The sequence below is a fragment of the Coffea arabica genome, chromosome 4e (assembly GCF_036785885.1).
Source record: "Coffea arabica cultivar ET-39 chromosome 4e, Coffea Arabica ET-39 HiFi, whole genome shotgun sequence".
Lineage (NCBI taxonomy): Eukaryota > Viridiplantae > Streptophyta > Magnoliopsida > Gentianales > Rubiaceae > Coffea > Coffea arabica.
In genome coordinates, this window is record NC_092317.1 from 42,289,404 (window position 1) to 42,314,681 (window position 25,278).

The following is a 25,278-nucleotide window of genomic DNA, read 5'->3' on the forward strand; positions in this document are numbered from 1 at the left end:
TTTGGGTTTAGAGGATTTTGAAGACTTTATTCTTTTTGTAGAAGGGGCTTTTATTTTTTCATAACCATATTGCTAACAAAATGATCCTAATTCTCTTCTTGTTTCTAGTCCTTTGCTTTTGATTTTTTACTTTAATTTTAAATCGGTACACAAACTTAATCCTTCAGAATTAATAAAGTTTATCAAATCACCATAAGTTAAATTTGAATAAGGTATTTCTCCATTATGTAACCCTCTAATTCTTTTCCTTACCTTTTCAACAAATAATTTTGGTAATCCTACTAAAAATCTTTCTTTTCAATAAGAATGATTACAATCTGTTCTCAGGAATACTTTGTTTGAAAACATATCTTTCTACCATCGGAAATCATGTAAGTTTGGGCAAGTTAATTAATTAATATTTATGAACTTCTTTCTTGTAATTTATTAGGATCTCCTATAAAACGTTTACAAACGGCATAAATTAGAGTTGCAATAGAGTCTAGTTCACTAGTAGTCATAACTACGTCTTGACCAGTTACTTGAGTAGTACTCAGTACTACTGCTTGCAGAATCAGTTGTTGCTTGTTTAGTGACGGTTAAAATATAATTTCTATCATCTTGACTTAGATAATTATCTCATCAATTTTTTAACATTCCTGAGAATCCAAATATTAATAATTGAGCACCCCCATGACCTTTTTCCTTTGAAAGAACTTACTGCCATACTTATATTTTGAATAATTTGTAAAATTTGATGTTCAATTAATCCATCCATGTTCCACTCGTATATTGATTCCCCTGAATAATAATAACTTTGATGTAGATGAGTTTCTTTAAATTGCATGTTTGGAAAAGAAGGTCTTGGATAAAAAATTCTACCATGATACGCCTTGAATGGAAAAAAATTAGGTCAGGAATATCTAATTTATTAATTTGAGTATTATTTTGAAATTGGGAAAAGTTCATTAGAATTAGAATCTTCGGGTTGAGATATAACAAAATTTGTTTTGAATTATTTGATCCATTTATTTCTAAATTAGCTAATTTATCTAAAATTTGTTTTATTTAATTAGAATCATTATTCAATTTGATAGTATTGGGTAACCCAAAAGGTTTGAAAAATGGTTTAGAAGGATCTACCTATGGGGGCTTACTCATTAGTATTATAGGTTTTATATTATTTAATTTTTCTAATTGATTAACTATAGTATCTAGAGCTTGATTATTATAATTATTTTGTTGAATTATTTTATTTATATCTTTATTTGTTGGCATAGTTTTTCTTTAGAAGTATTTTTAAATGGAGAAGCTATAATAGTTTGATTTCTATGTTGTATTTTTATTTCTTCTAAAAGAGAGTGAACCTATGTGACGGAACTTCCAAAACTAGTTTGCCAACTTTTATATAAATACTGGATATATAATATATTCTGAAAATTGTGAGGACTCAAAATTTATTTTCATATTGCCTTTTATTTTTAACTTACTTGTCGTAACTTCTTGGTTGATTTAATGGTTGAGTCATGCTTTTTATAGTGCATGTTGAGTCATGATTTTATCCTTTTGCCTTAATTAACTTGGTGCAAGTTGAGTTTTGTAGAGCATTATACTAGTGTGACCAACTAGTGAGGTGTGTGCTATAAATTTGATAGATTAGAGAGAGTTTTGTGTAAAAGGGAATTGTTGGAATAGAGGTGTTAAAAGGTAATTGGATGAAGAGAGATATTTAGGAATATAAATAGACATTAGTTGTTTGGTTGCCATTTGTCAATCATCTTTCAAACTTTGACCAAAATCAAGACAACTTTATTTCACTATTAAGCTTCCATTTCACTAAAATTTCTCTTCATTCTTGCTTAGCCTTGGCTGAAATATTGAGAGAGAAAGGGAGAAGAAAAAAACCAACTTCTAACCTTGAGTTCTTGTCTACTTAGTGAGCAAACAAGATAGAAATCCTAATCCACTCCATAAATCCTTGAGGCAAATTTGGAAGGAAGCTCTTGGAGAAGTTCTTGGAGGATGGAAGTTTTGCAACTTTCTTGATTTGCTTTTCATACTAGGTTTTGGAGGTAAAGAGGTAAAATTTGCTACAAAATCTATTGTTCTTCCCTTATCTTTGAATTTAGTTGATGTATAATGTTATAGAAGTTTAAGGAAGGACTTTTATGGAGGCTTTCATGTTTATCAAGTTATGTTGTGAATTTTCCAGTTGTGGTGTATACTAGATTTAGCTTAGGTTATAGTTTTATATATGTGAAATTTTGATGGATTTCTTGCCAAAAGTAGGTACCATACACCTCATGACATATTAGCTTGATTGATAGTGTATTTGCCATGGAAATAAGGTTAAAAGTTGAAGGGTTAACTAGAGGAACTTGGGGACAAGTTGCTGCAAAATTTTTCCTTGTTCGCCAAGTGAGAGAGGGAGAGTTTAAGGTGTAAATTTAGGGTGATTTTGACATACTTTTCCTCAGGACACTTGATAAAACCATGATCTTCTCATATATGTTGGATTTGAGCTAAAACAAAGGGGTTTAAGAGGAAGAAAATGAATTTTCTCCAAACCATTTCATTGTTTGGTAATTTTTAGCTTTGAAATCTGAGAATCTTGTCGCTTTTCTTCAAAAATTTGTGCCTATACTTAACATAGTTTTCCTCCATACTATGCTTGAATCATTGAGCTACCATTTACGTGATTTTTCCTTTGATTTTCACAAGTACAAGATGTAATTGTTTTGAAAAGCTATGTTGGAAGTTTGATGGTTTCTTGCTATACTATATCTAATTGTAGACTTCAAGAGTGACCAAGAAACAGAGTCTGAGTTTCACATTAATAAACCTTGATCAGTTGGTGAGTGTTCTAACTGCATGGTAGGACTTGATACTTGATTGACGTGTGATTTGACGAGATTGTGCATACTTGACATGCTATCTTGAATTGATTGACTGGTTGACTTGTTAAGTTTGCTTTACTTGTTATTGGTTGAGTGAGTGTGTACTTTATCACACTCACCCGAACTTGATACTGTTTACAAGTGAAATGATATTGATGTGCTTGATTTGAAAGTCAGTTGGGTATGTTATCCCACCGTCTATATGAAGTGTTTGGGATCCCAAACCCCATCAGTTAGTCAGTCGAATCGAGCCAGTAAGAGCTTAGTCGAGGGGATTGATGAACCATGGATAGTGTTTATTATTTATTCTGCTAGATTCGATCCACTAGATTCAGTATACTTGAGTATTACCCTTATTATTATATTTGGAGTTCGGATCCAGTAAGAACGATGATCGGTGGATGAAAACTGGAGTTAAATGATAATCTACAGACATTGTTTATTACTGTATTTTCAAGGTTGATGGAGTGTCAACGGATTTGAGACAAAATACCAGTGAATTGATGCATGTAAGCAAAATTGTATCCTTTTACTTGAAAGTGTTACTTGTTATTTTCTTGTCTTGCTAATGACGTGCCTTGTTGGCGTTTACTTTCTTCATGTTGAGGATCTCTTGCCACTTTTGCCTGCATGTTTTCTTAGAACCTCATTGGGTAATAGTTTATTCCATTAGTTTGTTTTTCTTACAGGGGGTGAGAACGTGGGCATGTGAGTTGGAAAAGACTGGAGTTTTGTCTAGATCTTTTGTCAATTGTTCTAGTGTACTTCTTAATTTTGTTGATTTCGACTTGAACTTGAATCTTTTATTACCTTCTGGGTTTGTATGGATATTCGTGTCAATGAATATATATATGTACATATATATATAATTAAGTTTGGATATTGCTACTGCTTTTGTTATTGAGGTCGTTGTTCTTACTTTTGGAGTTTATGAGTGAGTCCTGACGAGAGTTAGGCAAGTAGTCCGCCAAACCTCGGGGTACACTCTAGGGAAGGTGCGGTCATCACAAAAATGGATTTTCAATTTTATTTCTTTGGCAATAAAATTCAAACCATTTAAACAAAATCTAAATGAGTTTCAAGTTTGATTAATTCCTGAAAGTAGTCTTTTTTACACTGCTTTGTTTTTTCTTTAGAAAACATTTTAAAATACTATTTTCTTTTCTCTTTATTTTTATCCGAGGAGTATAATCTTTGTAAGTATTGTTTATCTAATTCAAACTCTTTTGAAATAACATTGAGTTGACTATCAACATGCATTTGAGATTGTACAAGAGAATACTCAGATTCTTCATCTTCTTGTTTATATTTTGTTTTTGAAATATTTTATCTAAAATCAACTTCTTCTAAATTTAATTTAGTATTAATAGAGGAAGTAGAAGGTCTTGAAATAGAAAACACTTTTTTCTTTGAAAACTCTATTTCTACTGTTTAGTCAGGTAACTCTATAATATTACCAACACTACTGTTTTCTCTTTCTACCTATTTAGCAGTGATTATATTTTCTAAATTCCATTTAGAACTATTTGTAATAGATTCCAAAGATAATCTCTTTGGAATAAAAGTATTAGAATGTTCTAGATTTGCTTCTAATAACATAGTTTCTCCTTGAACTTGCATATTTAGAGCTTTTGGATTAATGGTTGTTTTCATGACTTTGTAATCAATTTTGTAAATAATAGCTAACGATCTTCAATCTTCTAAAAATTCTATATTTTTAGTTTGAACATTTAAAGTTAAGGAAGCTAAAATGTTTGGATCTAATAAATCTACAGTAAAATTTGAATAACAATTGAAATAAACAGGACTAGTTTCTAAGTTTGATTCAACTAACCCTAATAACGAATTTTGGAAAGAAATATGTCTTGCATCATTTAAACAAAATAAAATTGGAGAATCTAATCCTAATTGATGTAAAGGTTTAACTGCAACTTGAACCATTCCTATATGTAAAAATCTATATTTGGTAGAATGATTAACAATTGTTTCTTTATTTAATAATCTAATAACTTCAAGATTTCTTTTAAGAGAAATAGTTTGTTCAGTTAATTTTATTGAATAATCTTTGAAAAATTCTAAAGTTCATTTTCGATATACTTGTGTATTTTTAAATCTGGAATAGTGCAATTATTAAGCTTTTGCTCAATTTTTTTCTATATTTATTTCTATATTACTGATTATATTTGATTTTCTTCCATTTCCCTAAGGTTTAATTACTGATTTCATTACCTGATCTTCCTAATTCTTGTTAATAGACTAGCCATGAAATTCTATTTAAGTTGACTTAAATTTATATTACCGGGACCACCATCGGAACCATCGTTATATAATCCTATTACCGCTAACTAACGACTATCGGACTAACCAACTCTAACACAAACTTAGCTCTAGACAAGACACAGATTAATCAACCACCGAGCTCAGCTGAGTGGCCATCGAGGTGAGTCTTAAAACCCTTCTTGGACTATAGGTGGGGATTCAAATTCCATCTGCAGCAAAAAAAAATTCAAAAGTTGTGCCATAACACTCCCTCGATCTAGTAAGGTCTGGCTACCTACTAGCCCCTAACACAAATCCTCTTTAGACTCCCTCTCCCTAATAGTTTAGGATAAATAGGTTATATAATAATTAATTTTTTCGAAAATAAAAACAAGACACAGATTAATCAAAGCTAGAATATTAATTTTGAAGAAAACAATAAGACGGCATCTGGCTCTGATACCAGAACCGGAACCCATGATGAAATTGAAAGATAATCCAAATTAATTTGTGGAAATAATATGACAGATATGTGCGTGTGCGTGTATACATATCTTTTGTTTTTGTTGTTTTTCAGCTCTAGGTGCGTGATGGGCTCAATCAGCATCACAAATCTGATGCACATTTGGACACCAAATGTTATTAATTCTGAAAGGTGAGGACATATCTGTCAGATAAAATCATTCTCTACTTTTCTCCCTCCCACTCCTCCTTTCCTCAGTCTCCCATCATTGGAAATTTTGCACTTATCATTCTCATCACGTTCTCTTTTTCTTTCACCCTTTTGCCTCACTTATTCTTACCTCTACATAGCCCAGAAAATGTTTCGGTTATACCCTTTTAAAAAGTTTCTGCAAATTTATTCACAAAATCCAATTAAAAGTCCCACCCTTTAAAACATGTAATCCCAAGATTTTTCTGGGAAAAACCTCCCATGTGTTCAAATTCACAGCTTGTTCTTTAAAACCCATTTGTCCGATCATCATTTTATTGTAATTGTGATCATCGAATTGTTGTAAACTGTGTAAAATGCCACCAGATTGATTTCTTTAATTTTAATTTTTTGGATTGCTTTAGGAAGGAATAATTTGACTTCCATGTAATGTACTGTACTTTTTATGATGTTTTGGTGAGAGGGAAAATTTTTTTTTCTCCGTTTTGGGTTTTCTGTTGTTGCTGTAATTTAGAGATTTTTTATGGAGAGCAGCGAAGGAGGGGATGATCAAGGTTCTGGATGGTTGCAAGTTAAAAAGGTTTGATTTTTTTTTTCATACGCTTTTCTGAATAATCAAGAACATTATAATTGTACTTTTTTGGATTGAAATATATTATATTTCACTATATTTTGCCGAAGGATTAATAGGGAATGGCTTTGGAAATACACTTAAACAATCGATCATATGCATTTAGAAGAATTACTCCAGTCTTTCTGAAAAAGTAGGTAGTGTATTTTCTGGGTAATACAGGAAGCTTTCTGAAGCAAGACTTATCAAATGAGATATCTTAAGTGTTTAGATATAATTAGATGATATTGTAATAGTTTCTTTGTCTTGGATGATTACTTCAGTACATAGGAGGGAGGAGAGGGAATGAGGATAGTTTATTGTTGTTTAGCCTATGGGAAAGTTGAAGTTTTGATGTTAGAAATCACATCTGGGATGGTGATACGTTTGACCGTAAACCGTTTATGAAAAAGAATTCTTTTTGCTTCCACTGGAATGGAATGCACCTGCTTCACTTCAAAAATTTGTACAGGATCTGGCTGGATACTCCAGTTTTTGACTCTCAATCTAGAAAGGATTCTATTCTCACATTTTGCAGCTATCTCTGAATAATGTTATGTTATGCGGCATGTCTGGTGGGAATAATATGCTGGTAAAAGAAACAGAAATTGTGAGCCCAAGATTCTTTTTTTTTTTTTTGGCCTTGAGTTAGACAAATAAATTAGTCTTAATATTACCTTCTGTTTGGCTTGCAGCTTTAAAAGCTAATCTAAAGTTTATCATGGTTGTTTAGTTATTGTAAGCCCGTGGAGCTTTCATGTTTGTGCACTAGTTTATAAAGTTATTCCAATCTTACCTAGATAGCAGATTATCACGAAGTGGAACAAAATCAGGAATGTAGGGCGCTTCCCGTCATAATTGCAGAATGCTAGGGGTGGAATTCTTCAAATGTCTAGAAGAAATAGACTGGGAGTATGATCCTTTTTTCTCGAATGTTTCTAAGATACAGTCTTTCTCTGTATGTGGAGATAAACTCTTCATATATGATGGAGTAGATAAAATGAATTACTCAATGCTAGGTTTACGTATAATTATCTAGTTCAAACAATACTCTTAAAACATAAGCTTTATACTCAAAATTTACTTAAATTTTAGAAGCCCAAACAAAGTGCTGATATTTTGCTGATTATCTATGTTGACAAAATAGGATCCTATGATCTAATTGTTCTCATAACATGGATTTATTCTAATATTTGCAATGGTTTACTTCATTTCTTGCCCCTGATAAATATCAACAAGTTCCAATTGACTATGAGGTGTAAAGAGCTATTCAGCATAGAATTGTACCAGCCTTTTGCCTCTACAAAATTTAGATGCCTATATTATTCTGCTTAATTTGATGTTTCTGATTATTGAATCTGTCTTTTGTAGTCAGATGCAGACCTTGTTAGCAGCTACTAAATCCAAACATGTTTAGGCTCCTCAGATAACTAGCTTCAGTTAACTTGCACCTCGAAAGTGCTGAAATTATGTGTTGGAATTCTAAATCTGCTGTATTAACATTGAATATAAAAAAAAAATTGGGAATGAAATGTAAAATTTGGCGTTTTATGGTCTAAGTTCCTTCCTTTCACATCTAATGTGAGATGCATTGGGTCATGCTTGGTACACAGTTTCTTACCATGTTTGTTGAATAAAGAATTCTTCTACTTTTGTTCATTTTCGGTGGTTGGTCTTTGTACTTCTTCCAGTCCATTTCTTCCTGTTCTTTGTAGAAGAATCCTTTCTTCTACTTTTGTTCATTTTAGGTGGTTGTTCTTTGTATTTATTCCTCTCCATTTCTATTACTTTTCCTTTTAATGAAACAAGGGCAAGCACTGGCCTGCTAGTCGTATGACAAGATGCTATTGGATATTTTGGTTCCTTTTGTTCCTAAATTTTACAAGTTTGCTAGGCATGATTGTATTCTTCTATGGTTTCTCATTGTGAACCACCCACTTGAGGAGCTGAGATCAGTAGATATTGGAAATCTCCTTAGGGCATGATTTTGTCTTTTTCTTAATAATATATGATATTGTGTGCAGAAGCATAGAGGCAGTTCAAAGTTCTCTGTACATGGTTGGGTTGGAGGACTCTCTGCCAAACAAAGTTCTCATAATCCAGAGGGTCATTCATTGAAGGTAAAATTTGACAATCGTAGAAATGGTGGCCAGTCTTCAAAAGCAAGTACAGATAATTTTATTGTTGACCCAGGTATGCTATTGATTCTACTAATGTGTTATAGATGGAGGTCATATATGCGATACAATCGAAACTGCATTTCTTTTGTGATAATAGTTTGTGACTTCACTGCTCTTGGTAGGTTTAAGGGACAAAAATTCTTGTCTTAAAGCTGGAGTTGTTCAGAGGCGGTCTCAAGGAGCTGATTGTAATGATTCTCTGACAAGGAATTCTGATGTTCTTCCAAAAATCAAGTGGGGAGATTTGGATGAAAAAGCTTTGCTCTTGCACCAGGAAAAGGCTGTTGGATCTGAGATGAAGTTTGGTAGGACTGAATGTCTAACAATAGATCGTGCAGAATTTCAGAAAGTTGATAATTCCATGCCATGCTCTTCTTCTGATCAGAAGGAAAATAATCTTGTCGCAAAAAATTTAGATGAAAATCATCTTGTTGTGGCACCTGATGCATTGTTGCCTAGGACAAAGTCTCTGGGAAACAACTGTAAAGAGGTGAATGAATTGAAAGTGACTTCAGAAGATGTGAGATCGTTATTAAATACTGAAAGTGTAATCGACCCAAATGGTTCCGCCCCAGATTCCAGGGATAACACTGGACTTAAGCTGGTGAAAAGTCTTGATACCCATTTTCAGTCAAATGAAAATCATTCATCTGTTGCAACTGACGTGCATTTGACACCTGCTGTTGGACATGAAGCTGGATGTTCTAAAGTTACTGAACTACCTCTTGTTGATGTGAGTTCAAAATTGTTAGTGACTTTGCTGGATTCTACTTCACTGAGAGTGGGTGGTGCTGGAATGTTCACCACTCAAAGTCTCTCTGCAGATAAGAATTGGTGTTCACATACTGAAGAGGCTCTCATGAGTCCTGCACTTGGTGTCACACAGGAAGCAGGTTGTTCTAATGTTTCTGAAGATAGTGTTATTGACATCATGCCGGACATGGTATCTCGTGAATATTCACAGACAACATCATTTGAAAATACTCAGCCTGAAACAACTGCAGAATCTATTGCTCTAAGCTCTTTTGGAAACTCAGAGTCTCCAACAGTTGATGGTGTTCTTGTTGACTTAGATAAAACTGAAATCATGGACTTTTCTGATGCAAATGGAGATGAAAGCAAAGAACGGTTCAGGGAACGCCTTTGGTGCTTTCTCTTTGAGAATCTTAATAGGGCCATAGATGAACTCTATCTTCTTTGTGAATTAGAGTGTGATTTGGAGCAGATGAAAGAGGCCATTCTTGTTCTTGAGGAAGCCGCATCTGATTTTAGAGAACTGAACTCTAGGGTGGAGGAATTTGAGAAAGTAAAGAAATCCTCATCTCATATACTTGATGGGGCACCATTAAATATGAAGTCTGATCATCGCAGGCCACATGCGCTTTCATGGGAGGTCAGAACTCTTCTTTTCTTTGTTCTTTTTCCCAACATCAAGTCAATTGTACATGAGGGACAGTCGCAATTAAAAACTTTTAAGGGTCTCATATTGTAAACTTGTGTTCATGCTTTTAACTATAACTTAGTTTGCTGTGTCTTTTATGCTCTCAAGTGTTCCAACATGCTACATACTGGAAATCCTCTTGGATGATGTTACAGGGTAAAGAACCTTAAATCTTCCCTTTCTGGTCTGTTAGTAACTAGTCTAAGTCTCTCTCTCTCTGTATGTGTGTTTGTTGATTCTGTATATAGATTTCCTTATTGTGATTCCATTGGACAGTCTTTTGGTAGTGAATGAGTAGTAGTCACCAAGCATGCAATTATTGAGATTTTGAGACAACTTGACTATATCTTTGAGCACTGCAAATAACTTCTGTTATGAATTTGGCCACCATTATCACAGCAGAACTAATTCATGGCATTGCATTTGTCACCTCAAGATAGTTCCATATTGCATTTAATGTAACAATTACTAGAAAATTCTTAAGAATTTAATGGATTAGCTCTGGTGGAGTTTTATCAAGATTGTTGATGTGTTTTTTCTATTTTTTGGTATTGATCTAATTTTATTGAAATTAGTCTTCAGGTACGTCGAATGACAACTTCCCCAAGGAGGGCAGAGATACTTTCTTCTTCTCTTGAGGCATTCAGGAAAATTCAGCAAGAAAGAGCTAGTGCACGTGTTGGCAATGCTGAAAAAGTGAAACCTGATTGTGATAGTGGCTATTACAGATGCAGAGATATCATGGAGGGGGATAATGGTGAAATTGACACCAGAAGTAATGTTGAAGAATCAGTTCTGAAGCCAAGAAAGCGGCATGGAGCTTCTGATCTTTCAAGAGGGAACTCAAGTAAAGAAAAAAGAACTATCGACTCAAATAGGTGTAATTCTAGCGGGTCTAGGTTGCCTGTTAAAGGAGATTCTGCTTGTGCAGGCAGTGGAAAGAACAAGCGGGAGCTTATTGGAGCTCCCTGTGAAATTGATCAAGTACTTCCTAAGAAAGACAAGAAGCCCTCAGAATCTATGACTGATAAAAATTCAAAATCTGTTGATACCCTGAAAAAGCAAATTCCTTTGTCTGAAAGGGAGAAGGAAAAGAGAAATGGAAATTTATGGAAATCCATGGATGCATGGAAGGAAAAGAGGAACTGGGAAGACATACTTGGACCTCCACATCGCGTTTCTTCGCGTTTCTCACATTCACCTGGTATGAGCAGGAAAAGCGCTGAGAGGGCACGGGTATTGCACGATAAACTTATGTCTCCTGACAAAAAGAAAAAATCTGCTCTAGATCTGAAAAAAGAAGCAGAAGAGAAGCATGCACGGGCTATGAGGATACGAAATGAACTTGAGAGCGAGAGAGTTCAAAGGCTTCAGCGGACCTCGGAAAAACTGAATCGTGTCAATGAGTACCAGGCTGAACGTAACATGAAGTTAAGAGAGGTAATGTATGCCCGCCACCAGCGCGGTGAATCCAGGCATGAAGCTTTTCTTGCTCAAGTAGTGAGAAGAGCTAATGATGAGAGTAGTAAAGTTAATGAGGTGCGCTTCATTACTTCATTGAATGAAGAAAATAAAAAGCTTATGCTGCGTCAAAAGTTACATGATTCAGAGTTGAGAAGGGCTGAGAAGCTTCAATTGCTGAAAACTAAACAAAAAGAAGATATGGCAAGGGAAGAAGCTGTTTTAGAGCGCAAGAAGCTTCTTGAGGCAGAAAAAATGCAACGTATTGCAGACATACAACGGAAAAAGGAAGAGGCACAAGTAAGAAGGGAAGAAGAACGTAAAGCATCTAGTGCGGCACGTGAAGCAAAGGCCATGGAACAGATGCGAAGAAAAGAGGTTAGGGCTAAAGCTCAACAGGAGGAAGCTGAACTCTTGGCCCAGAAATTGGCTGAAAGACTTAGTGAAAGCGAACAGCGTCGCAAGTTTTATTTGGAGCAAATAAGGGAAAGAGCTTCTATGGATTTCAGGGATCAAACTTCACCTTTCTTTCGTCGGTCCTTGAATAAGGACAATCAGGGTAGATCTACACCAAACAATAATGGTGAAGATTGGCAAGCTAACGGCACCAGTAATTCAGGAAGCTGTGCTCTTCTAACAGGCAATACGCAATCACAACATTCGCTGAAGCGAAGGGTCAAAAAAATTCGCCAGAAACTTATGGCTTTAAAGCATGAATTTGTGGAGCCATCAGTTAGTCCCGAAGTTGCTGGTATTGGATACAGAGCTGCGGTAGGAACGGCAAGGGCAAAAATTGCAAGATGGCTTCAGGAACTTCAAAAGCTTCGGCAAGCAAGAAAAGAAGGTGCTGGAAGTTTTGGTCTTATAACCGCCGAAATAATTAAGGTACTGAGTTTGTCTTTGTGTATGAGTTCTCATATTATAATCTCTTTGATTGTCTAAAGATAAGAGGTCAAGTAGACAACTGGATCATTCGCCAGATCATATTGGAGAAAGTCCTGTTCATTTCTTTGATTGTATCTCTTATCTGCCTTTGGTTATTATTTGTTACTTGTTAGTTATTTGGATAGTTTTAGAGGCAAAAGTAACCATGATTTTTTTTCTCATGGATTAGTTCTTGGAGGGAAGGGATACTGAGCTGCAGGCTTGTCGCCAAGCTGGTCTACTTGATTTTATTGCCTCTGCTCTTCCTGCCTCTCACACATCAAAACCTGAAGCCTGCCAGGTTACATTGTGCCTTTTAAGGCTTCTTAGGGTAGTCTTAACAGTGCCTGGTAATCGAAGTTATTTTCTTTCACAGAATCTCTTACCACCTATAATCCCCATGTTGGCTGCAGCACTTGAGAATTATATTAAAATTGCAGCATCAGCAAATATTCCTGGTTCCACAAGCTTGATGTTGAGTAAATCATCAAGTGGTAATCTGGAGTCCGTATGTGAAATTTTGGATGGTTTTCTTTGGACTGTTGCTACAATTATGGGTCATGTAAGCTCTGATGAACGTCAAATCCAGATGCGAGATGGTTTATTAGAGCTTGTGATCGCATACCAGGTTATTCATCGGCTGCGGGACCTTTTTGCTCTTTATGATAGGCCCCATATAGAAGGCTCACCCTTTCCTTCTTCCATCCTCCTTAGCATTAACCTATTGGCAGTTCTGACATCCAGATGTAGAAAAGGATCTTCAATAGACTGGGAATCGTTTCCTAGGGAGATGATGTGCATAAGTGGGAGTGTAGGGGTGAAAGTGGCTGAGGCTGTAGTTTTGAAAGGGTTACCTGATGTACCAGAAGATAAGCCACTTGATGCATTGCTTGATGGTGGTGGTTCATCAGACAAAAGGGATAATTTTGGTGTAGTCGAATCTATTAACACTAAGACAGATGTTATAGATGTTAAGGATGAGTCCCCAAGCATCCAGTGTGATGATAATACTAATAGTCCTGTTTCTTTAAAGGAGGAAGAGAAGTCAACAATTATGGTTACCGAACAAAAGGACGAAATCAGATCTAATATGAAACAACCCGTAGCATTTCTCCTTTCTGCAATATCTGAAACTGGGTTGGTCTGCCTACCTTCCATGTTGACAGCTGTGCTTTTGCAGGCCAACAACAAATTATCTTCTGAACAGGTAAGACCTTTGCACTTTTCAAAGTGCAGAAGTAGATCTACTTAATTCCAATTAAATCTGCATAATTGCTGACAAGGTTGAGGGTTCATTGTTTTGAGTTTGAATTCCAATTAGCTGTTAATAATTGTGTTTTTCCTAGCCATTGGTAGTAAGCACAAATGTCGGTCAGATTTGTACTGGGGCATGACAAGTCTGTACGACACTTTGGTCATGCCGGCAGTTTGGATTTGGCATGACAAGTTTCACAAAAGGTCTTTTGGTTTGCATAAAATCCCAAAAATTTTAAGTGATTCTTTTGCAGTATATAGGTGGTGAAAATGTAACTCATCTTTGTTGATACTAGTTGGCATTCATGGAAGGGCCATGCATCAAATAAAAACCGTGTTGTATGTAGTTTGTCTTCAAAATGTGCAGATTGTGAGTTGATATCCCATGTGATTGTGAGTTGAATCTAGTAGGGATTTTTGATTACTTAACAGGTATCATCTTCTTGAGAAATATAATATTTTACAGTTCTTTTCCAAAATTGCAACTAAAAGCTGAAAATTACACCCTTACTTTTTGTTGCCTAAAACAAGGAAAAGTATGAAAGCAATTGTCTGTGGTGTATTCCTTTGGGGCTTATATCCAGCAAGATACCTTCCTGATAGTGGGAAACCTTCCCCATTTGAGATTTAGAATCAATGTAATGTTGCATAGAGAATCGTAGCGTAAAGTTGCTTTGGAACTTCTATTCCTTCAGCAAACTTATTGTTGAAGTCGTCTAAGTTATCTTAAGAGGGTTACATGAATTAATGTTTTTACCGGGGCCTTCGTAAAGTTTTTGATCTTTTACCACAACATCTAATTCTTGCTGAAGTTATTTTGAAAATGAAAATAAGTTTTTATGCCACTGTTAATTGTCTGTTAATGCTTGTAGTGCCAAATGCACCTAGTGCGTGTTACACTTTAAGATCTAGCTGTTCTAATTGTTTAGGATGATATGTTTTGACAACCATGCTTCACCACACTTGGCAAGCTATCTAAGCAATAATATCTGCATGAATGCTTCTTGTGAACTTGGTTATCTTTGAGGAGGAATTTTGTGGGGCTTAGAAGATAATCTTTAATGCCAAAAATAAAAAAAGGGGCTTGGGGTGAAAAACAAACATAAAATTAAGATGTTTAATTGGCTTACTTGCTCATTTTGCCTATGTAGCATTTTCGTTTGGAGTTAACTATTCTTGTTTAGATATTCTGGTACTAATATTTTATTTAAGCTTATCTGTTTATTCTATAGCTTGTTCTTTCTGAGCTCAATATTCAAGTGGATCGAACCATCTTTTATGACTCTTTCTAAACTTTAATAATTACTGGCTGAAAAACCATGGAAGCCGAAATGTCTTCTGGTTGAAGTTTTGCCTTTCTTGTGGGCATGATAAAGCTCTAAGATTTCTCTATTTGGCATGCTAATCGAGAATGAATGATTGTTTTTGCAGGTTTCATATGTTCTTCCTTCCAATTTTGAGGAAGTGGCAACTGCGGTACTAAAGGTGTTGAATAATTTGGCACTAATTGATGTAACTTTCATCCAGAGTATGCTAGTGAGTATGCGTTCTGAAAATTTTTTTTTGGTTAGAATGGTTTTCTTGGCTTGCCTTCTTGACAGCTTGTCTTTGTTAGTCCTCAAACACGTTATTTCCTCTGTAATCAAGCCTGATCCTTCATCTTTTCCTGCACATAACAGGCCAGACCAGATCTGAAAATGGAATTTTTTCACTTGATGAGCTTTCTTCTTTCTCATTGCACAAGCAAATGGGGAGTGGCTACCGATCAGGTGAGACTATATGTATCCTTCACTCCAAATTTTGGCATCAAAATGTTTATTAGGTGTGCTGGTTGTTGCATTTGGATGTGGTTTTATGGTTTACATGGCACCAACAGGTTTTATTGCAGTCTTTCATGGTCAGAAACTATGCATGCAGCTCAAAAACTTAGTGACCTTTTAGGCCGTTGCTCTTCATGCATTGTGGGCTGTCAGAGTTACTGAGGAACAGTTGCTTGCTCTTTCCTAATTTCTTTTTCTTTCAATTATGCCCTGGGCATATTGTCATTACTTTCTTAAGTAGGTTTATTATGAGCTTTTTTTTTTTTTTGGTTACCACTATACTTCAATAGCTTTGCATGTCATTGGTACAAGCTGTTCTAGCAAATTATGATTTTTATTATGATGCAATATTTCTTGTCAATTTGTTTTTTTTTAACTCAAGATTCTGTTGTCCTACTGGTAACAGGGTCTCAAGTTTTCTTGTAAAAATGCTTATTCATTATTTGTTAATATTGCTTGGAATAGTGGGTATTTGACGTGGTTTTTGTTGCATTGCTAACATTATTGTTATTTGGTTTTTGTCTTTATGTCACCTTTAGAAAGATGCAAGAACTTACCAAAGAATTGTAGAAGTTTGCATCAGTATTAATTGTTCTTAGATAGTTTCTTTGGTGTTAGTGCTTTTCGTGAAAGCAGAAAATGAGATACTGCCAACACAATTCATTGACTCACACAAAAGAAAAAGAGAACGAAAGGACAAAGGATCTTCCTATGTTGCATCTGGACTTATACTTTTTTTCTTGAAATGTCTTAATAGCACTGTAAGCTATTGCAAAACTCATATTTGTTTCTATTGGTCAACATGGAGTGGAGTAAGTGGTTATGATTGTATTTCATGCTCTCCTGGGTTAGCCATGTACTTGTCTTTTTTCCCATTCTTTATCCAGTAACCCTGCCACTGCATTTTGCACCTTTATTAAACATAAACAAGTTAACTGTCAGGTACTCCTCCTTTGTGCCCCTCCGTTCCTCTTTTTTCCTTCTTAGGTTTTAGTGGGGCCAGTTTGGTGGATTTGTGGAATTTTCTTAATGCTATTTTTTCTGTCTGTAATTAATCTGATGTCTTTCCCTTGCTATTGCTTGCTTAACTGATCAGTGGAACTATCATATCCATTTGCGTATATAAAAAGGTGAAATTTCAAAAAGTTTGCTTGTTTGTGCATGTCAGATTGGTCAATTGCTGGTGGAATCTTTGTTGCTTCTTGGTTACTTTTCACTTTTCCACTCCGAGAATCAAGCTGTCCTTCGCTGGGGAAAGAGCCCTACCATTCTTCACAAGGTAAATGAACTTGAATGAGATTAACACAAATTTCAGATTTGAATGATGGAATCTAATTTATGAAGCTGAAACTACAGGTGTGCGACTTGCCATTTGTTTTCTTCAGTGATCTCGAGTTTATGCCAATCTTGGCTGGCACACTGGTTGCTGCCTGCTTTGGATGTGAGCAGAACAAGACTGTTGTTCTTCAAGAACTCAGCACAGATATGCTCATTTCCTTGCTCAAGTCCTGCAGAAACAGTTCGCCAGCTCCTGCTGAATCTATTGCAGTGCTAGATAACACTCCGGATGAAGCTGGTGAATCTAATCACTTGGGTCCTGAGTGTAGAAAATCTCAAGTTGACACTCCTCCTCAGAGATCTCAGCGCCCCAATAACCGCAATGCTCGGACTCTGTCCCAGAAAGGTGGACCTTCAAACAATATTAAAACTATTAAGATGCGGATTCAAAGAGAGAGTAGAGTCGGGAAGCTTTCTGAAGAAACAGGCCAAAAGCACAACCCATACACAAGTGAAACTTCTGCTGCAATGTTGCACTGTAGATTTCCTGAAAGATTTATTGATAGAGCGGAGCAGTTCTTCTCTGCAGAATGCACCAATTATTCCTTGCACCCATGAGTTACACTGCCAAGAATTTTTTTGGTTCGTGTCCTCTTTTTTATAAGATCAGCTGCAGAGCTAAAGTGGAGAATACAGCAGGATTTGGCAGATCGTTAACGTTATGGGAGATGATTGTCATCTCCAATTGCAATTTTGGTTGTAAGGCACATCTTTTACAGCCTTTTGACAGTCTTGCATACGAGTTCTTTTGAAGTCCTACTTAATGCAACACAGGTTTAACTTGGTTTTCAGTTGAATGGCGACATATATTGACACCAGGCAAGTTTATCATAAAACTCGGAATACAGGCAATAAATGTGCTAGTTCGTTGTATTATCTTGGCAGAAATTTTGCAGTTGATCCTTGCATCTAAATGCCACTCTCTCCATTTTAACTCAGGAACGTGTATGCTTCCATTTTTCACTTCTATTGTTGTTTTGTTTGTTTGGGGGAGAGAGGGGAAGGGGTTGCAAAACTGCAGACTACCGTATATATGGTGGAGATTTGGCATGCACAAAGATTTAGATGCCCACTTTTTTTTTTTTTTTTTTGTTTTTGTTTTGTTTTTTGGGCATAATGAGAACTTTGAGTGATCAAGAAAGTAAGCTTTACAAAAGGAATATCACCCCAATGCATCAACAAGCATCACTAGTGTACAAACACACTGTACACAACCTTCTGAACTATAGCAATGCAAAGGGGTCCCCTATACGGTACTTTAGCTCAATCATGTAAGCAGTCCGGATTCAAGTCCGACTCCACCGTTAGCTGCCAATTTTCCTGATTCCGGCGGAGCTTTAGGCCAAGATACAACAGAGAACTGAATAACATTGGTGACACCAACGTGCTGAAACACTCCTGTTCCTTTCCTACCACTGGTGCCATACAGTTACAGCTATCACCAACCTTCTAAGCTTTGCACGAAAAAGATTTCCCATGTGCATGTTTACAACACCATTCCATTTCCTGATTCCAGGGTACGGGCTTCTGTATAACAAACATAATCTCTGCACCTTATCCCAGATTTGGATGCCCACTTAGATATCTGCATTGTAATGATCGTGAGCCTCGCTTGGGAAAATAATACTATGTATGTTAGGAAAGTATGTTTAGTCAGTCAAATGAAATGAGTTCACAAAATGGAAGAATTCAAATATTTATTTCATTGTACATGCACGAGACTGCAATCTTTAAACTAGAGGAAAGCTTAACAAAGCTTTGGTGTTCAATTAGATGAATGCTTTGATCAAAGAGAAGAAAGAACTACGAAATAAAGCTGAATCTAATATTTCTTATTTATGTGCCAGCTAAAGCTGAAAATTCTCTACTGTCTCTTACAGTGTTTACATACATTACAGGACATTAACTGTGCAAGTCGGGCCACAACATTTGATAACTAATTTAAGGATTTTGTAATCATAACTTGGTCGATGGTGAAGTTATAGATTAGTAACAGGTATTGGTCGATTCTGTTACCAACTTCTGTGTTCTAGTGATGAAATGTTGGTAAAAAAGAGCAAACGTACCCCGTTATTATATTGGTGCTTGTGTCTTGTTAGTGTATCGGTGTTGCATGCTGATCATAGGAAAAGATTCTGCTCCAATTGTTGCTTTTAGTGATTCTAGCATTGAGGGTCATGTCCAGTGCACGTGACGAATTCTCCCCAAAATGTAACAGACAAATTATGTCTTAAAAGAAAGTAAGATAACAAAAAAGCTTTAACTATTTCAGGTATTTCAGAATATATTACCAAAAAAAAAAATGAAACTTAAACTCAATGTTATAAATCAACTATTGTAAGCTAAAGCTAGAACTACTTTCTATGTTAAAGAAGTGTAAATACTTATAATCAAAAAGAGGAAGAAAAAGTCATCTTTATAAAATTTTTGACTCTTGACTTTTTTATGTTATGTTTTTAATCAATTACTGTTACTCAAAAACTTTATAAGTGAATGGCTGCTTTTTAAATATTTTAGATGTTACATTTTCTACAACAAATGGTTAACTAAGACATTTTATTTATGTGTGGACTGCACAAAATTAAAGAATTAATTTGCTACATACTTAGAATATATTTAATTTGAACTTGAGACCACTTGTGCTTTACAAATTTCGTGACTATATGCTGATCTTTTATTATTCACTTAGGTAAAAAATTAGTCAAATAAATGTTATAACTTTGGGGTCTATGCAAAGCACAAAACTTAAAATTCATAATCTTATCTTTCATTCATTAGCAGCCATATACATATGAGGAGGATTTATTTTGCAACCTATTGTTATATGTTAAGGGTAGTATAACTATTACAAAGAAAAATTATCTGAGAGATTACAGATTATGCAACTAAGTGTGATTGTATTACACAATTTGTCAATCAAATATCTTACAAGCTAAGAGTTTATGGCCTAGTTTTGACACACTCCCACTCTTCGTCTTAGCATTGATGGATTTTAGTAAAAAATAATAGGACATTCACAAGTAATTTGCATTTAATACTTCAACTCAACAAAAACAATAGGTCATTGAAAGAGGATATCACACTTATGATTGTATATTCTTATAGTTCTTGATAAATGAATATATATATGATATTCTAGTATTTTGCAAAATAGCTTAAGATCAACTAAAAAGCTTGGTGCTTACAAATACAAAATGTGTATATGTTATGCTTTATTGAGGGTAACTTTATCTTATGCAATATTTGTTCCCCCAGTCCTATACATCTCTCAAGATTAAAATCTAAAATTTTCTTCCCTATCAATTTGTTTTGAAATTCTTAAACATTTATTTGGACTAGGGGTGGCAATTTTCGACACGACCTGAAAACACGACACGAACCTAATACGAAATTAATGGGTTTGGGTTGAGGTTTCGGGAATTCGGGTCAGAATCGGGTTGGACCCGATGAACCCGAAAAGAAAACATGTCGATTTTGGGTCAACCCGTGGTGACCTGATATGACCCGATATGACCCGTTTACGAATTAAAAATAATTTAATAAACATAAAAATAATTTTATCTAACTAAACTAAGTTATTCTTTTTTTCAAAGGCATTAATTACTTAATCCTAAATGAATTTATTTAATTTGTGTGAAGTTGAAATTATTATATTTGGACAAATAATATATTATATTATTTTTTACTTTTATATTGTTTTAATTTATTTTATATTTTGTTTGGGATAAAACACTTTTACGGTGTTTAATTTATTTTAGATTTGGTTTGGAATTATTTATTTAAATTTTTATTACTTGATTATGTAATTAGTTTTTGTGAGAAATTGATTTTATTAGAAATTACAGTGATAAATTAATAAATTAAAATTAAGTTTCGGGTCATTTCGGGTCGACCCGCCAACCTGAAATTTTCGGGTTCGGGTCAGCATACCTGACCCGTCACGGGTTGACGGGTCGGGTTCGGGTCAACAGATTTTCTGACGGGTTGACCCGAACCCGACCCGCCAACCTGATTTCGACCCGAATTGCCACCCCTAATTTGGACTTTTGATTAAACAATTATAGTTTATAATCCTGTAGATTCTTCATCCTGACCAAATTTTGCAACACAACTTATCTAATGTTGCTACTAGCTTTAGAAGCACAATTAGAAAAAAAAAAAGAAGAAATCAGGTAGTATATAACCTATCAAATTAAGAGAATAGAAAACTTTCTTCTTAAGAAGGAAGATTTCCAACATTATCAACTTGTCTGATTTCAACAACTCAATCTTCGGTTAATTATTCATGCAAATCCATAGAGATATACAAATATCTAAGTTCCATAGGCATACATTGACACATATATGTATGCAATTAGACATAAACACTATAATCTTACTTAAATCTCTACCATTATCAACTTGTATGATTTCAACTACTCAATCTTCGATTAATTATTCATGCAAATCCATAAAGATATACAAATATCAAAGTTCCATAGGCATACATGGATACATATATGTATACAATTATACATAAACACTATAATCTTACTTAAATCTCTACCATTCACGCAAAGTTAGACACTAAAACCCCAAAAAAAAATAGTACTTATGAATAGAAGCAATATAGAATTAAATTTATTCCAATCTTAGTTCGTTGTAGTAAAATATGAGCAATTCATACATAGTTTAGTGAAGAAGCTACCTTTAAATGATGCTATGTATGTCGCGCCCCATTTTTTGATAAAATAAATAAATGGTTTAAAAATGTATTTTTTGATTCAATTTGTGATTTGGAAAATGAATTGTGATTTAAAAGAAAAATGGGTCTAAATGGGGGTTTGAGAATGCGACGATTTGACCCAAAATTATAGTTTAAAAAGGGTTTTTTGAAATAAAAAATCGGAGTCGCCACTTGGTAATGAGTTAAGGTGTACCAAGTCACCTAAAAATGAATTTTTAAAGGAAAATAGGAAAAAGTAGTAAGAAACCCCTTTTAAACGACTCCTAGTCCACGTAAACCAACGAAAAAGGTTCGGGAGTCACATTTGACGAAGGGGAAGGCAAGGATAAAATCCAAGGCACCCCTTCGACCTAGCCAAGGCTAGTTGCTTGATTTAATCAAAGATTTTCTTGTTTTAATCAAAGAATTTATTACATTTGGATGTACTACATGAATGCAAACCCTAGACCTAGGGGTATTGGGGAAATTTCTCTTCAAAGGTTGAGTGGTGCCAATCACATTAATTGTGAAGCCCAATGACGATCCTTTGAAGAAGTCACGAATAATGCGAGTGGGATGCAAATGAATGGAATGCATGTATGCAATGTGAGGACATGAGTTTTGAAAAAGTAATAAAAAAACAATAAATATGTAAAGGAAAATGTGCACGTGAGTGGGCAAGGTACGGTATGTGAAATGATAATATGAAGTGCATGTGTGCAAGTGATGATAAAAGTGTTCGTGTGCAAGTGAAGAAACATAAAGGTGCACGTGTGCAAAATGGAACAAAAGTGTTCGTGTGCAAGTGAAGGGATAAAAGGTGTATGTGTGCAAATGGAATGAAAAGTGAAAGTGTAATGATAGAGTGGATTTAGAATGCATGAGCCTAGGGAACGCATGCATATTGGGTACGGGGAGACCTAAATCGTGACTCAATTTACCCTTTTATAGAGGGAATACAAGCGTGCTAAGGCTTAGAAAAAGCCACACTCGTCTATATCCCATATTTAAGGGGACTCTCAAGCAAATGAACCCTATAACTAGCATGAAATGCAAAAATCCTAAAATGGAGGGAAAAAGGGGTCGAGGGGCATGCAAAATGATAAAACTAAAAGAATGCATGACATGTAATGAACATGCAAACATGTACTAACGAGGGGAAATCCCTAAGGGTCTAGCGTTGGACTAGCCCATTCTATGAATTCCGACTAGCGTTGGACTAGTGGAAACGTACATTCGTCCATCACATTCATTCATGACCATGGAAAGCGAGTAGACATGCCAAACACTTATAAACACATAGCACATAACACTTAGCATGCTCAACTAGATGCAAGAACCTAATTAAAGCAAGTAACACATAACACATAGGCAATTAAAGCCCTAACTATTACATTTGCTAGCTAGGCACACGTCTTCGATAGGTCTTCATTGAATGCTCCTCCAAGCCCTATCTATTACAAGCCGAGAGGTGTACACATACCCCATAAAGAAGAACTTAAATAAAAGCAAAAGTAAATGAAATGAAAGAACTAAAGAAAGGCAATGAAAGCAAATAGTCACGTAATTTCCACGTAACACGTTGGATCACATAGAAGAGATACAAAAAGGGATAAAAGAAAATATACCGCCCCCTTTGAATGGTGACCAAATGAAAGAAAAATGGCTTCAAAACAATAAAAAGGTCAAGGTACCACTTTAATTGAGAAAAATTAAAAGAAAATGGAAACAACCGTCAAATTGAATCACTCGAAGCATTCCAAGGAAAGTAAACTACTCGTACTTAACCAATTAAGACAAACAAAAACCCAATTGGAAAAAAATTAAAGAGGTCTAAAGGGCCAATTTATTACTATTATAAACACTAAGGAACTAAAAAAACATAAAATAAAATTAAGAATCTAAGGTGAAACTTACCAAATCAAACTAGAAAATTCACAAAAAGGTAAACGAGGAGCAATTTACTAGTAGCTAAACAACCAAATGCCAAAGAATTCAAAAAAAATCAAATTAACTACAAGTCTAGGAAAAAGAAATTATTAGACCCTTCAAATTCATTCTACAATCCCTTAAGTATCTACCCAAAACAAATCAAGATGTATTAAAGAGGAAATGGCATGTTAGGAGGACAAAATTAATTAAGTTTCCAATTAATTGGGCCATGGAAGCATTAGATGGAAGCCAAGGGGTTGGAGTGCGATTTTTGAAAGTCATTTTCATGCAAAAGCCATGCAATCACGTAGAAGAAACTTTCTCTGCAACAAATTTCATTTCCATCCGTGGCTTCTTTCCATTCTACCATGCAAACACAATCCAACAAACAAAAAAAAACTTGTAAGGAGATCAAACATTCTTCCCCCTCTTCGGAACGCAAAAATCCAGAAAACAAGAATATTCAAATGCTAAAACAAAATCCAGCAACTTTGACTTGTTCTTCCTATTTCATGCTGCAAAAACTGAAAACTAGCAAGGCAGACAACTAAACCAGTTTTGGTGAATTGCTGCATTACCGAGTTGCTCAAATGCACTCCTAACACAATTAAAAATTCAGCCAATCGATCCAAGCTTCAACGTTAAAACCAAAGACAAGCATAACTCAACAGGCCAACAGCTCCAAATACAAATTCTGGCAGCCTCTCATGCGAAGAAAAATGAAAAAACTTTCTTATAATCTGCTGCAAATTTGTAGCTTACTCTTTGTACAGACCATCCATGAGCTCAAATCAAAACATAATGAGGCAAATATCGCATGTTACCCACTAGTATATCCCAAGACATAAACCATTTAACATGCTCAAACAAGCAAAATATAGTTCGGTGACTGCTAAAAAAAACAAAGTGCAGCAGCAATTTCCTGCCGCAATCTTTCGCATTTTTATCATGCAAACAAATTCATCAACCCAGAAATTATTGACCCAATTTAAAACATGAAATTTTGGGTGCAAGATTAAGATGGCAAATCTGGTTTTGATCATCAACAAAGGAAGGAAATTCATTATCCATCAATAATAAAAGAAGCAAATCTGGCTTTGTGCACCTTCAGCCGCAGCTTTTCTTGCATTTCAACATACAAATGTGTTCACCATATATCAGAGTTTTAACTACCAATCACCAACTAAACTTGTAACTTCATTGTAGCATTGAAACAAGAAAATGGAGCTAATCATCAAAGGTAGAAAGAAAACTAAACAGCACAAGAATGAAACAGAAAAAAACGCAGCAAGCTTTCTGCAATTCGGCACTTTACAAAATCCAGCTTTCAAACACAATCAAATCCAAACACAAGGCTTTAAACTAGGCAGCAAACCATCATCCAAACAAATAGAAAAAAAAAACTGAGCAAAATCCAGTGCAAATACAAATAAAATACGTTCAGCAAGTTGAAAAATCTGGAACATATAAAACTGATTTGGCAAGTTGAAATGCATTTTCCAGCAAGTACTTGGGCATGAATCCGAATTTACCTCGGTTAAATCATTGTGTTAAGTACCCAAAACTAACATGCAAGGCTACTTAATGAAATTACTATCATTTCTAGTTCAGATCAAGTTCGGACAGCAACTATAAACATCCACAAATCCAGAAATTCTGTTCGCCATCCTTGGATGAACTTGCATGTAGCCGTTCACTATTTCATTTTTTTTTAGCCGGACCAATAAACTTCCTGCAAAGCTTAATCATCTAATTTTAATTAGTCAAACACCTAACCAAGTGAAAATCAACCACTTTCCAGCAAA

General features: G+C 35.1%; 1 protein-coding gene across 2 annotated transcripts; it reads left to right on the plus strand.

Moving 5' to 3' along the window:
- Positions 1-5,310: 5,310 nt before the first annotated feature.
- On the plus strand, positions 5,311-17,627 carry LOC113741917 (uncharacterized). 2 transcript variants are annotated; one of them, XM_027269575.2, is made up of 9 exons: positions 5,311-6,388; positions 8,443-8,611; positions 8,721-9,991; positions 10,622-12,385; positions 12,615-13,631; positions 15,110-15,214; positions 15,358-15,447; positions 16,667-16,777; positions 16,855-17,627. In XM_027269575.2, exons 1-9 carry the CDS (start codon positions 6,332-6,334, stop codon positions 17,392-17,394), a joined length of 5,124 nt encoding a protein of 1,707 aa, XP_027125376.2. In that variant the 5' UTR covers positions 5,311-6,331; the 3' UTR covers positions 17,395-17,627. The 2 variants fall into 2 exon arrangements, with proteins under 2 accessions (XP_027125376.2, XP_071903989.1); XM_072047888.1 differs by lacking the exon at positions 12,615-13,631 and having other exon boundaries at positions 5,879-6,388.
- Positions 17,628-25,278: the final 7,651 nt, after the last annotated feature.